Raw genomic sequence first — 15,296 nt, 5'->3', positions numbered from 1 at the left:
CCCCTCAACCATGTGCATTCATATGCCAATTTCAGAAAGCCCCTTCACGACACAGATTGGAGCTCTCCAAGAACGCCATTCATAGGAGGGCCTAGTAGGAGAATGAGCACAGGCTTCAGACAAGTCTGAATCCAAACCACACGTTTGCCTCTGAGTCTCATCTTTCAGTAAGTTTCTAATTTGCCTGAACTGCTGAAAAAGAGGATAACATCAGGTTCCACAGAGTGATTGTACAGACCAAGATGTAGCAGCCCAGCATGCAGCACAGTGCCTGGCCCCCTGCCAGGGTTCAAAACCCAGTCCTCTCTGGTATCTGAGAGAATGCTTTTGTCCTGTATGGGCTGTGGAAGGCAGATTCACTTCCAACTCCTTTGAAGTCTCTCCTGACCCTTCACCTTTGTTTCATAAAGCTAACTGATTCTGGTGATGGAAAACTGCCTGGAGTAGTTAGAAATATTTCTGGTGTAAAGAGCACTGGATTTTTTTCCCCCAGGGACCTTTATATAACTCTTTCTTTAATGCTTATTATATACTTGACCTTGCAAATGTCATATATCCTCTCTGAGCCTCAGGGATATGGGGGAGCAAAGTAATCAACTCCATAGGTTTGTGCTGAGAATTAAGAGACGTTCGAGCAAGTGTCTGGTAAAGTGTTACACATTATAAAAGCAACTTGTTCATCACACATCATCTTAACAGCACTACACCTTTGACTCCTTTTTCCTTACGAGCTTTAGATGTGATAGATATGTCATACATTAATGTGAATCACCCTCTTATCTCACAATTGATATGGAATTTTCCACAGTTATTTGAAAATAGAAGCTGGATCTTGTTAAATTAATCTCTCCCTTAGTTTGGAAAGGAGAAAAATGGGCCTGGATTCTCCCCAGTTTGGGGGCCTAGATAAGAGTCTAATCTATCAGTTTCCAGAGAAAATGTTTACGACATGATAATTCATACATTTGGAAATCTAGCACGCTCTCAGTTTCCAGTCTGAGTAGCAACAACAGGGCCAAATCTCTTTTCCAGGATCATTCCTCTTTTCACATCTCTGCCATACCCAGGCTTCCTGGCACACAGAGACCCTGGCAAAGGTCCACCCATTCACAGCTGAGTTACTGGGAGCCATGGCAGCCTTGTGCCTCAAGTCTCTGAGGTGACACTTTGGCAGGGGCTTTGTGCAGCTGCAGAGAAGAGCTGGTTTCCTGGAAAGGCCTGGACCATTTTGTCTGAATATATACCACTGTGGCGCAGTGCTAAAAATGTACAAACAAGACTGAAGAAATTTTAAAGAAGGGGTAAAAGGAGTCAAGAAAAATAGGTTTGCTAATTAGAAAGTGCTGAGGATTCCAGCAGAAATTCCTCGCTCTAATGCTTTGTTGCATAATTCCAGGGGCAAAACTTACATTGAGCTCTGTGGATCTATCTAGCGGGTGCTATTTGTAAAGGAGAACAAGTAAAAGGTGCTCTAGGTTTTTGTGTAGTGGGATCTCGCAGAAACCAAACCCTAAAAGGATCAAACTTCTAATTCCAGCAAAACTTATGTTCATATATTAATTTTCTCCTTACAGCATACCACTCTCTACCACAAAGAAATGAACAACCAGGGAACCATATTAAAACTCTAATCAAAATTTCAGTGTGTGGGGCAGCAGATGACGTAGCAGTTATGTCGCTGGATTCCCACATGGCCGACAGCAGTTCCAGTCCTGGACTTGGTGGCTTGAAACTCAAGTTGGATGCATGTGCGTGTATGCCCAAGATCCTGGCAAGAGAATGGAGAAGGGATTGTGGTGTGGCCATCCCCCAGGGGGCTGATTTCTCACTTTCCTTCTCACTGTCTCCTTCTCTCTCTGGCCTTCTCTCTCTCTCTCTGACAAGTACACATGCCCTAAGGAAAAGACCTCTACCAAAAAAAAGAAAAAAATATTCAGAAGTGCACCATTTAAAATTCCTGGTGTGTAGATTTGTAGTTATAATGTACTGTTGATAATTTATCTGCTCTTCTTTTTCCATCTCATTTGATATACTAATTCCCAGTACCCATTACACCTAGAGAAGTCTCAGGAAAAAAACTAAAGAGAAGAAAATGATACTTTACTTTTAAATAAATGCCAAAGTCATCTCTCTGCCTCAGGCTCTCAAGATAAAAGACAGCAGCTGAGTAATTCAGGCAGTACGTCTGGTGGCTCTGACAGAGGATCCCTCGGAAATACTGGAGGAAGAAAAAGCAGAGGGGAATGAACAGAGGTTAAAAAGACCACTGAGCACCAACAGACTGCTTTCTTCTCATCACCACCACCATGAACTATTCAACAGAACAGGGAAAAGTGGCAGCTGCCAAGTGTGATTACATGGATATAAACAGATCATCTTCATAGTAAAGAGTCTTTTAAGAAATAGGGTAGTCCCATAAAAACAGTTAACTGCTCAATGGACAGTTTTTTCTCTCCCATATTTGAAGGAATTTCATTTAGGATGTCTTGATTTAATTCATCCTTTTACTTTCACTAATGCTTTGTTCTGACCAACACTCCTGCATGACATCTAAAAATACATATTGCCTTTGATTTTGGTCCTCATATCAGTTGACGTGAATCTTATGTTGGCAGTAAGCAATTAAAATAATGACACTTACCTTTTCAAGAAATATTTTTAAAAAAAATCCACAAATTTAATTCCACTGGGTTCTAAAAAATGTAGAAATTTGGAACACATCTACTAAGTGTACTGTATTTAGCAGCAGGCATTTCATTACTGTTTTTACGCAATCTAATACTCGCCTTTCTTTCTCTTCATTATTAGTAATGTCTTAAACTTGTTATAATGGCTACATATTAGTAAGTCACCTCGAGTTAATTTTAAAATAAGGCAAATTATCTCTATCTATATATGACATATGTAATTATATATACATATCTATGGTGATCAAACTGAGCAGACTGTCCAATATACCACCAATGAAAGTCATCCTTTTTTCCTCAGGAATACTTCTGATCTGTGACTGGCAGGCCCCTTCTTCAGGACTCCCTAGTGTTCTACCATGTTGCTATGTAACAAGTCATGGGGCCCAGTAAGGAATTTGCAGTGCTCTCTCAATATGGTGGCATCAGAAGGAGGATGCATTTGCTGGCAATGTTATGACCATGGTGAGTGGAGAAGGCAAATCCAGCCTAAAAATTCATTAAGGAAAGTGACAGTAAGGCCAGAAACAGTGAAAATCTAGAAAAACATCATTATAGGACCTCAAAGAACAAAAATGTTATAGGTGGTAATGTCAAGTTTCGGTTTCAGAAAGAAATAATTTGAAAGAAATTGATCAGAGTTTATTTGGGGCTTAGGGGGTGAGTGTTGACTGCTGGGCAGAGGAGAGGGCTTGGAAGTGAAGAGAAGATCTTCTCACAGGCTGTGTACTTAAGAAACATCTTAAGTAGGAGGGCATTGTTAAAAGGCCAAAGATTGAGTCATCAATGGTCAGGGTTAGAAAACCACCATCCAATTGCTATATGAGCTTAGCCAAATTATCTGACCTCTCCAAACCTCAGTTTCCTTCTTAGTGCCTTTCTCAGATGGTTCATGGGTGAATACCAAAGTGTCTCAATCTTCTAGCTGGTGGGCTTCTTGTGAGACATGGTGGTAGACTAATTACTGTTCATCTACTTTTCTTATGTGGGGAGAATTATATGCACCTGTTCTATTAAAGGTAAGCTTGGCCGTGTGACTTTCTTTGGCTGACCAAATGTGAGCAAACATGCCATGTGCTGTTTCAGGCAGAAATTTGAAGAGCCAGTGAGTGCTTTACCACAGTCTCTTATGTCTTTGCCATGGCAATGGGTGATGCTCTAGGCGATGGCTGCCTCAGCAGTTTGGGTTCCAGAGTCAGGGTGATAAAGTAGAAGCTGATCATCGTGATCTATAGACAAAGCCCTGGAATTTGGGGATTGTTTGTTATTGTGGCATAACTGAATCTAATCTGACTGATGTAGAACCTTCTAAAATTAGGGAATGTTTTTATAACTCATCTTCACATATCTGCAACATAGTTTGGAGTATTTAAGTGTGAGTTATAGTATAGACCTTGACTAAAGAGTCCCATTCCTTAACAGGCTATAATGTACACTTACATGTTTTGTGGAGAAGCTGGTATTCCTCCAGACCATTTACTAAATTAAGTTATAAAAGCTTTTTTATTCTTTTTTTAAAGAGTTTTTTGCTTGAGGTGGTGTGTGCTCTCCAGAGAGAGAGAGAGAGAGACAGAGGCAGTTAGAGTGAAAGTGAGAAATCACCCCAAGAGGGATAGCCAGGCCACAATCCCTTCTCCATTCTTCTCCCAAGTTCTTCAGCATACATGCACATGTACCTGGTGTGAGTTTCAGGTTGATGAATTCAGCGATGTAACCACTACACCATCTACTGCCCCCCTCCCACATTTTCTTATTCTTAAAGAATGGAAAGATCCTGAGATTTTACCTAATTTCTCAAACTTACTCTTTTTTTTGTTTTTCAAAGCTTTTCTTATTTAAATCTGTTTTCAAAGTTCACTAAAGTTTTTCCCTACTAGTTAACTGTGCTTTTGCCTTGTTGAAACTTCTTCTCCTTTATATTTCACCTCAAGCATCATTTCACCAGAAAACATTTCCTACCTATAACTATCCTGCCATCCACTCCAACTTAGAAGTCATCCTTTGTTGGGCACTCATTATACCTATGTTTCTTTTTCCCCAGCTTTTATCTCAATTTGACTATATACTTATTAGTGTCATCACTGGATTACTTTCCTCCCCATTAGACTGAAAATGCCTCGAGAGCAGGGAGGCTTTTCTAATTTTGCACATTGTTGTTTACAGAGCATCACTCCCATATTGGTAAATGTTCAATAAATCTCAATCTACCTTTTTTAGTGGAGTGTAGGAATTCAAATCTTGCTAAACTAGATAGAGATTGGATTAAAAAGCTTAAAATTTAAAAAGTGGGGAAGGAGGTTCAAATATGTACTCAAGAAATAAATAGCATTTATCAAACTAGGCCTACAGGTTTTCCTCTTTTCTCCTCATTTCACACAGAGAAATATTATCAAAGGTGTTAAGGGATTTGAAGGTTGATGTTGTTCCTTTCTGAGAGACTGGCACTTTTGTTAGAAGAACAACTGAACCATGTAATTAGCATACACCAAACTATTGCCATGAATATTGCTTTAAATTGAAGTCATTTAAAAAACAGACTTAGAAATGGCTTTTCCATGCATGCAGATTTCCATGTTAATAAAAGCCACACAGGAGATGTGACGATGAGAAAACAAATTCTGGGAGTTATTTTTGAGAACACTGATAGTTGAAGAAAGAGATGGTTTCTTTGTGAGAGGGTGGTGGAAGAATTTCCCAGGGTACAACAACAAAATTTAGTAGAAACAAACAATTATGCTGGGAAGTGGGGTAAGTTTACTACACAAAGCTGAGATCTCCCAGAAGGGCTTTACCTTTGTGAGCACGGAAATGAAATCCATCGATGGTGAAGTCTCAGAAGCATAGTTCTTGATGATGCCAAAAAGACTGTTCACAAAATCGAGGCTTGTCTAGGGCCAGAGAGTAAGAAAACATGAGTAATCACAAACCCAGGATAAGAAATAAAAATTCGATAAACTCCAAATATTCTTATAGAAGTTTCCCATTTCAAATGTATCACCTCGCAAAACTTAAAGATTTATTTTCTCTACTTTCTAATATATATTTTCTTAGAAGTTTTTCTTATAAATAAATTCACGTTATTATCTCTCTTCTTTTCCTTTTTTTTTTTTTTCTTTTTTTTTTTTTTTGGAGAGAGTTTTCACTGTAGGGCGCGTGCGCTCGCCCGACAGACAGAGAGAGACAGAGAGACAGAAAGCGAGAAATCACCCCCCAGGGGGGATGGTCACGCCGCAATCCCTTCTCCTCCATTCTCCTCTCGGGATCTTGGGCACGCACGCACACGCGCCGGGCGTGAGTTTTAAGCCACCGGGTCCGGGACACGAACCGCGGTCGACTACGTGGGAGTCCAGTGACATAGCCATTACGCTAACTGCTGGTTCCCTCTCTTCTTTTCCTTTTGAGAGGAAAGATATTATGTGCATATAATACATGAGAGGACCCTTCCTCTCATTCATTTGAAAAATAAACACATACGAAGATGATGGAGATGTTAAGACCATGTCTACTTTCCTAAATAACTATGAAAAAATGAAAAATAAAGGTTTGTATCTGTAATCTATTTGAAAGATGTCAGTGAATATCTAGACTTGTTTCTTATTTTCTTTTAATTTTCTTTCCTTCTTTCTTTCATGAACAAGAAAAAAGAGAGAAAAACAGAGAGAGAGAGAGAAACAGAGAGGCAGGCACCTCAAACAGGGGCCTCACACCATGGTCTCCCCCAGCCTCAGCTAGCCTTAGATCATGGGCACACATGTACCCAAGATGTTTAGAGAGGTCTTTGACTGTGAATCCCGAATCATCTCATGTGGGACAGCCTCAACAGATCTTTTTTACCTTATCACTGTACCACCATCCAGCCTCTAGAATTTCCTGCAGTTAACAGAACTCCTGGCTATACCTCCAGTGAGTTTTATTTTATCTTTTATATTTGTTTTCCATGAACTTTTCTTTTCCTTTTTTTCTTTTTTTTTTTTTTTTTTAATTCTCTGGTGAATTTAAACATGACTCTAGGGGCCGGCTCTGTAGCTTGGTGGTTATGGTGGCTGGATACCAAATGGCATCCACACTGTTTGAATTCTGAACCTTGAAAAACACTGGGCATGTATATGTCTGAAAGGAGGGTGAAAGAGAAGAGAAAGGATCGTCGCATGACCATTCCCCATGTGGGATGCTTTGTTACTTTCCCTCTCTCTCTTTTTCTGGCAAGTCATGTACCCCCTAGAAAAAATAACAAAAACAGAAATAAAACAAAAGAAACTAAAAAACATGACTTCTGGCTTCTTCCTACTTGGACTCACCTGAGTTAATTCCTCCAAGTTTGCAAAAAGTCTCCATGAATCCACGTCTAGGAGATAGTCACGAGTTTGCAGGTATTTTAGTGTATTCATAAAGATCTTGTAAAAATACAAATGCACATTACTTTCTGGTTTTGGTTTTGAAAAATGCTCTTTGCAAGAAACATTAACCAAAACCCCCTTTGCAAGAAACATAAACAAACCTTGGCACCATGAGGCCCATATACCTTTACAAAATAATCTAGAAATCAGTATTCTTAAGGTTTAAGAATTTTACTCCATACGAATGATGACATTTAAGCTTCAGAGAACATATTGGAAATGTGCTCTTTGATAAGAAGTTGTTGTTGCTTCTGTGAACCTTATTCCTGTTGAACATAATCTGTCCAAATGGTCTTTCTCTGCTTCACAGTGCCAAAGAAATCCCAAAGGTTCCCTTCTTGCCAACAGCACTAACTTGAGAGCAAAACAACATTCATGCTGTGTTCTCATTTATTCCTTCCTCTGCAAAACATCCAAATGCCCTTTCATTTCAGAGCATTAAAAATACAGAATTAATTACTTAATATCTGGTTATTGGTAAAATGTTTCAACTTGGATAAAGATATTAAATATTAATGAAAAAGCTAAGGGAGTCTTTATGTTATTACTACCAGATTTGATGCTTTCACACGACAAAGGAACTACTCTGTAACAAGTCAAGAAAGAAGCACTGTAGTTCTCACTCATAGACAATCTGCTCCCCATTCTCTAAACTCAGGAGAGATCAATAATTGAAATAGGGATACTTTGTTTATTTAAGATGGGAAGAATTCAAAAAGGGATAAGGGCCAATTATTTCAAGAATTTTAGGTGTGAACGAACTAGACATTAGATGGCTAGCCTTCTTTAGGTTCCATTCCCATATAATTTAATTAGTGCAGTGAGTGCTTCTTTTTGCTTTAAGATTTTTTACTTTTTAGAAATTGTTCACATTTTGTCATAAAAAAAGACCCAGACCTCCAGTATATTTATTTTACTATTTAGTTATACATTTTCAATTCATAAGCAACTTTGGGCAACCACATTGATTACATAAATAGAGTACAAGGGGACTTTAAAAAGTTTGTTGAAATAAAATCCTGTAGTAGTCAACTAGTTTTCTGTTACCTCATCTTGTAAGCATCCTTATACAGCAGTCTCTGTTTCTGTTTTCTTATATATAATGTCATTGTGGCTTAAATTTTGCTAAGTAAACTATACAGCACTGTGACTGGCAACTTTACTTACAGAGAATATCTGACATGATATAGCACTTGACAGATTATCAAGAAAACTAATTTGATCATCATAGTGATCTCATGAGAGCCAGAGATGATTGTTATTCTTCTCTTAAAACTTAGGGCAGGAATTGTCAAATATAGCCTGGGGTTTAAATCTGGCCTGCCACCTATTTCTGTAAATGATATCTTTTTGTGTGCAACACAGCCTTGTACATTTCTTTGCATATTATCTATGGCTGCTTTCGCACTTGCAATGTCAGAGTTGAATAGTTGCAACAAGGGTCATGCAACCTGAAAAAACCTAAAATATTAACCATCTGGACTTCTACAGAAGATGTTTGCTTACTCCTGATGTAAGATAAAAGGACTAGACCTTCCTAAGGTCACATGACAAGTCAGAGGCAGACTCAGGGCTTGAACTTGGGTATCGTAGTATAGTACTTCTAGCTGTGTAAGATAGTAATTCAAAAGTGCTATGGGTAGATACAAACCTAGGAGCCATGAGGCCCATATTTCCCTGTGGTCTTGTAAGGAAGGCTGTTTCCTCCCTTTCTGTCCCTGTGATGTTCCTAAGATGTTTCTAAGTCTCTGCTCTGAATATCACCAGATCAAGGCTGTAGCACTCTGCAAACTCAGGGCCTCATTTAAATAGAAGACATCAGTGAATGCACCATGTAATACAACTACACTGAGTTACATGTAGACGGTAGCTCTGGAAATCTGTTAACTGTGGTCCTGCAGATGATAGGAAGCCTTAACCTGGCATCATTCATGAGGGAGCAAGAGTAGCCAAAAAGAGAAAGCAGACCAAAGACAGAACAGGCTGCTTTAAGCCTGGTTGTGAGCTCTACCACTTTAGGAGTATATAAACACAGGGAAGACTAAGGCCAAAGAGATGCAAATATCAGGCAGGAGACTGGACTAGTTTACTTAGAGGAGCTCACCCAATCCTGAGAGGCCTTCGGTTAAAATAAGAACGAAGAGACAACTAAATAGTAGATAAACAAACTGAATAGTAAATAAATTAAATTTTCTTTATGATCCCCAGAAAGAAGAGAAAACAAAGCAAAAATACCTTAACCTTTTTTTCCTCTTAGTGTGGAAGAGGAAAACAAGTCCCTAAGGTATCAAATTAAGATTTTCCATTTCCTACAAAAACACAACCCAGTATTACCATCTTAAGAACCAGTAAATGGTCCAGGAAATAAGTGCATTCACTTGTGAACAGTTCCCACACTGCCTCTTGCTGCTTTCTTAAGTCCAACTGATCAGTAGAAAGTTTTGGATACAATCCCATGACTTCAGTCCAGGTCTTGTCCTGTATGAGAGGAGAGAAGAGAGAAAATAACATTCCACCTCAGTGGGATGACCTGGCTGCTACTTGGTTTGCCTTGTAGTGCAGCAAGAACATGTGATCCTCTCAATCATTATTCCTCCTGCCGGTCCCAGGTATCTCTCTCAACGGTGGCTCCTGAAGCTACCCAAAGCAGAGCTTCTCCCTGCGTGGCTCTGGGATGCCAGTTCTTCCCTGTGCAAAGCATGGACTGCACAATTACTTAATTTTTACTTAAAATGAAACAAATTGTTATTCTAAATTATGCTTGAAGATTGTCTGAGACCTTTTCTATTTATTGCCAAAAAATCTCCCAGAACCCCAAGCTCAGGGCTGGGAAGTCTGGTTCTCCTGGCAAAACTTGTTGAAATTAAGTTCCCAAGAGTCGTGGAGTAAGAGTTTTAGAGCTCAAGGAATCCTTTAGAAAGTGTTTATTCAGAAATGACTTTTCCAGTGAGGATTCTGAGGCCCAGAGAGGGAGACAGTGGTAATCACTATTATCAGCGTTTGTACAGGTCTTTGAGGTACCAGTGCTCTTAGAGTGGTTACCTCATTTAAGATAAAGTTACTTTCTCTAGGTTTTAGAGTGTTACAGCAGAGCAGGCTTTGTTTGTCTGGGCCTGGATTCCCTCCTGCACTTAGCTGTTCCTATGGACTAAAGGAAAAGAAAGAAGAGGCGAAGGAGGAGGAAAATGATAAGCAGTGTGACAGTGTACACATGTACGTAGTCTACAATTTTTACTGTACCTTAAAGCTGTAGAACTCATAGCCCCTGAAGTCCGTAATCTTCATGGAGGAGAGACAATTCTCCAGGTCTGATAGGTGCTTGTGCTTGTCTTTCCCCTGTTTAAAGATCATTAGAAACAAGATTTTCAAATATGATTCTTTAATAACATGTCTTTGGTCAACCTCAGCATCTACATTCATTCGCTTAATATTTATGAAAACAGACTACACATTTTATCTTTCAGCCCACTAACACTTCCAAAGCCATTTCTGAGCCACAGTCTGACCTATAAGACCACAGAATGTCAGAGCTAGAGGACAGAGGCCCTGGTCCAAATCTTTAATTTATGAGTAAATTAAAAAAAAAATCTAAGACACAAAATGGTCAAATAGCTAATAGATAAACTTCAAGTCTAGTATCACTCTGACATAATGCCCTTCATAGTTTTACCTTTTCCAAAGTTCTGGATCATAGAACTTTAGCAGCAGAAGGTGCCTCAGATATATTAGTTAAACCTCTAATTTAGCAGATGACTAAATAAAAAATAAAATACTGTGCCCAACATAGTAATATTTTTTTGCTAAGAGATACAAGAATGTTCTAGAAACTCTACTTAAGGTGGAACCATCCACTTTTTTTTGTTACAGTCTTCATTCTTAATATATTTGCTGTAAAAATCTGATTACAGAGGTAATATATGATTACTGTAGAAGGTTTGAGAAAAAAACCAGGTGTCTTGGTAGTTAAGGCAGCTGGATCCTACATGGCCAGTTGTGTGGTTCAAGTCCAGGACTCTGTGACTTGAAAAAATGCAAGGTAAGTGTGAGTGCATTCCCAAAATCCAGAAAAGAGAAAGCAATGAAAGAAAAGGGATTGTGCAGTAACCAGACCCATGGAGGATGCTTTATCACTTTTCTTCTCTCTGACTCTCTGTCTTACTCTGGCAAAAGCATGTACCCTGTGGCAAGATACATAATAATAATAATACATTTGAAAAACACAATGAAAGTTCAATCTAAAATAATCCTTACTCTCAGATAACCATTGACATTTTTTTCTGATTATATTCACTATTTTTTTCTTTACTCACGATAAGAGTGAGTATGCATAGTGAGAGAGAGAGAGAAGCACCCTCCACAGGGTCTTATCATGCCACGATCCTCTTCCTCTAGTCCTCCGGCCCTTCGGATCCTGCACACTGCAGCAAGTATCTGGCAAGCTTCAGGCTGAAGTCAGTGATTCATGTGGGAAATGGCTTTCTGGAGCCACATGCTGTTGCTGTGCCATGGAGCTGGCCCTTGTAATTAATTTTTAAATGGTACCATACATGTCCTTTTATAAAGAGTTTTTTTTTTTTAACTTAACTTATTGTAAGCAGTGTTCTGATTGTTCAATATTCCAACATAAGAAATTACCCACTTAAAAATTTCATTTTATCAACCTAACCAGGAAGAAGCTATCAAAAAACAATACACAAAGCTTTCTAAAGTCAACTTGGCTTCATTTCAAAAGGATGTTTATTACAAATAATTTTTCATCTTGTTCTCTTGCTGCAGGGTACATGAGGCTGGCACAGATCTAAACCGTTTGGTGGAAGCTAGTCAATCTTATGTGAACGAGCCAAAGGAGAAGCAAGTTATCTGCTGTTGTGGGTAGGGAGCTCCCAATACAGGGTCTGAAAATAGACCCTATCATAGTTTCAGAACATATTAAAAAGCTGGTTTCTCTAGTAGAGTTATGGCACCAAAGTTGAAACCTATTGTAGACTCATTAGCCTCCACTGCAGCAAAGGAATCTTGGAGCCAGTTGGAGGCCTCCTACAGCAAGTAGGACATATGCTTTTTGTTGATGTCTGAAACCATAGTGACTGCCTGTTGTGGAAATAAAAAATAGCAGCAGCCAGTTGGAAAAGAAAGAAGCTGAGACAATGGAAGCAGCGTTGGAGTTGTGGGAAAGTGGGCGCCAGCTCGTATCTTGAAGGGCACTCACTGTGGTTTTCCATGGGCTTCACTGACCTTTTGGCCAAACAGCTTGGTGGATAGGCCAGGGAGAAAAGAGGAGAGGAGGAGACAGTTCTCTCAGTGATTACATTAACTCTTCAGAGTCACAGACCTATTCAGTGCCTTTTTGTTTCCACTATGGAAGCTCAGATTAGGAGAGGCAATGAGAAGCATTTGAAGGGTAGCTGAGAGGATATGGGGGGAATGAAGAAAAGTGAGAAGGTCAGGTTCACTTTGGAGTTTCAAACTTAGTAACTACGAGGTAGGTGGAATGAAATTTATAGAAGGCACTGTTGACATGGACTGGGAATGAAATTGAAGGTTAAGATTGAATCTTAACATTTTGGAGTGGTTCAAAGATGGCTTTGAATCTATGAGAATAGACAAGATTTCAGAACTCTGAGAGAAAGCAGGGGAAAGTGTCCAGGCCTGGATAAGGGACTCTCACAGTTAAAGATGTACAAGGTCAAGGATAGAACATACTCAGGGTCAGACTGCCTGCAACTTCTGGAGAAAAATCTCTGCTCTATTATGGGCTGTGTGACCTCAGCAAAACAAATTAGCCTCTCTGAATCCTAGTTCATGCCATTTGCGAAATGGGCTAATCTTGTTGGAGTATGTGGGAATTAATTAGTTTACATATGTAAATAATGGCTTACACAAATAGGGACATATGTAAACAGAAGCAGTACCTGGTAATGTAGTAAACATTATATACGTGTTAGCATTTATTATATATATATATTTACATATATATAGATATAGATACACATACACATACACACACACATACACACACACACACACACACACACACACACACATTTTTTTTTTTTAAATTGAGCCTTTTGCTACAGGATGTCACACACACACACACACACACACACACATTTTTTTTTTTTAAATTGAGACTTTTGCTACAGGATGTGTGTGCTGGCTGGAGAGATAGAGACAGAAAGTGAGAAATCACCCCCCAGGGGAGCTGGCTAAACCACAATCTCTTCTCCTCAACTTTCTTCTCTGGACTTTGGACACACACACACATGCTCCTGGTGTGAGTTTGAAGCCACTGGGTCTGGAACTCCTACCATAGTCAGCCATGTGGGAGTCCAGCAATGTAACCATTCTGCCATCTGCTTAGTCCCATCATTTGTCACCAATATTTTTATTGAAGTTGGAAGACAGGAAGGAGAAAGGAAGGAAGGAAAGTTAAGAAAAGGGAAAAGTCTGGAATAGATTGGGGAAAACATTACAGCTTAGAAATGTGTTTGTTAGATTGATGTGGTTATCATTTATTTAGATGTCAATTACTTGATAAATAAGGCTAATAGGATGAAGGGAAGAACTAGATATATTGATTTTAAGGGGACCAAATATGGTCTTCTCCTGAAAATGAGGCTATGAGAAATACATTTCTGTTCGTTGCTGAGAATATTTGCTGTAAATATTGTCATTCTACTAATTACTGTTCATGTTTCTCTACCACTGCCCCCAGCACAGCAAAACCATTTAGCACCATCTCGCTCCCCCCCAGTTTATATGTCAAGTCCGACATTCTCAGCTGTGAGCTGGTAATAGCCATCTTAGATATCTGGCCCAATACTTGGCATGTACAATCACCCAACACATGCATGTGGATTGAGCTGCCTCATTATGGAAAATGAATGAATTGATCCCAACAATTTGTGGGAGAATCCCTTCCTTTCCTTCCGAAGTTCATTTCTTCCACTTCACAGGCAGTCTTAGAGCAGCTCTGGAGGAAGACCCAGGAGGGCTGGGAAAAGATGGTGCTTCTCCTCGGGATCTCTGACCTTATTAGTGGACATCTCTGCCTCTTTTTATATAATAAGACTTAAAAATGTATTGGAAAAATGAGATTAAAGTATGAGTTCATTTTGGTGCAAAAAAAAGAGAAACCTACACATTTTTTATAATAGGCATTTTCCATGAATATTTTGAAGACTTCTCATAAAATGGATGCGCTTGGGAGAGGCTCCAACATACGCCACTTCAGATCTGCTAGAAAAACAGTCTAAGCATGTCCCTGAATGACTGATGAGAGGCAGCTTTGGGGATAATGGTATTAGAATTTTACTAACAATTTACAATTTGCAATCCAGAATGTATAGACTGCTGCGTATAAACCATTTTTGAAAAAGAGAACAGTGTGAGAGTTAATTATACATTTGGCTATGAGAACAAGTAGTTTTCCAACTCCTGATATTAAAAATACTACCACAGGGACCAGCAGTTGGTGTAATGGCTATGTCTCTGGACTCCCATGTAGTTGACCACGGGTTGAGTCCTAGACTCGATGGCTTAAACTCACGCTGGGTGCATGTGCATGCATGCCCAAGATCCCGAGGAGAATGGAGGAGAAGGGATTATGGTGTGGCCATCCCCCCTGGAGGGGGGGTTATTTCTCGCTTTTTGTCTCTCTTTCTCTCTCTGTCTTTCTGGTGAGTGCATGTGCCCTACAGAAAAACAACAACAACAACAACAACAACAACAAACTCTTAAAAAAATACTACTACAAATGTGGCAGTATTGACTGAGTACCCAGCTTTGAGGTGTGCTCCACAAGCATTATGATTTACTCATCACAACCATCCTGCGAGGTTGGCACTATTATCTTCTACCTCTTATAGGAAAAAAGCTGAAGTTGAGGGAGTTGAATTCATTTGACAATGATCACAGAGAAGTAAGAGAAATAGTTGGGATAGGAACTTTGGGGGACTTTTTACTTAGCTCCTGGACTTAAAAGTTATCAAGGTGTGTGTGTCCATAGAATCACTGCAGATGTCAGCAACGGATGATGAACCTGTAGTTGAGGCCACATGGGCAGATTTTTGACAGAACAAGGCACAGTAACTACTCTTAAGGAACTGCAGTTGCTGCTGGCTGTGGGTTATCAGAAATGCAACTGATATTGTCAGGGGAATAGGAAATTAGTCTCTCTCTTCCTCAAAAACAGAATTGTAATCATAAACAC

At 39.4% G+C, this 15,296-nt stretch overlaps 1 protein-coding gene across 1 annotated transcript in view; it reads right to left on the bottom strand.

Annotated features, from left to right (window-relative positions):
• The window catches only part of LOC102475678 (pleckstrin homology domain-containing family G member 7), a 43,733-nt gene that overhangs the window by 19,225 nt on the left and 9,212 nt on the right, over positions 1–15,296 (bottom strand). Inside the window, exons 5-9 of the mRNA XM_027774308.1 lie at positions 10,325–10,420; positions 9,419–9,562; positions 6,986–7,081; positions 5,480–5,575; positions 2,105–2,218 (exon numbers count right to left, since the gene is read on the bottom strand). Coding sequence (XP_027630109.1) covers positions 2,105–2,218; positions 5,480–5,575; positions 6,986–7,081; positions 9,419–9,562; positions 10,325–10,420 — 546 coding nt within the window. The remainder of the gene's footprint in view (positions 1–2,104; positions 2,219–5,479; positions 5,576–6,985; positions 7,082–9,418; positions 9,563–10,324; positions 10,421–15,296) is intronic.

Source organism: Tupaia chinensis, unplaced genomic scaffold (assembly GCF_000334495.1).
Source record: "Tupaia chinensis unplaced genomic scaffold, TupChi_1.0 Scaffold000423_1, whole genome shotgun sequence".
Classification (NCBI taxonomy): Eukaryota; Metazoa; Chordata; class Mammalia; order Scandentia; family Tupaiidae; genus Tupaia; species Tupaia belangeri.
Note: the sequence above shows the minus strand (reverse complement) of the source record. Positions and strands in the feature narration are given on the sequence as shown.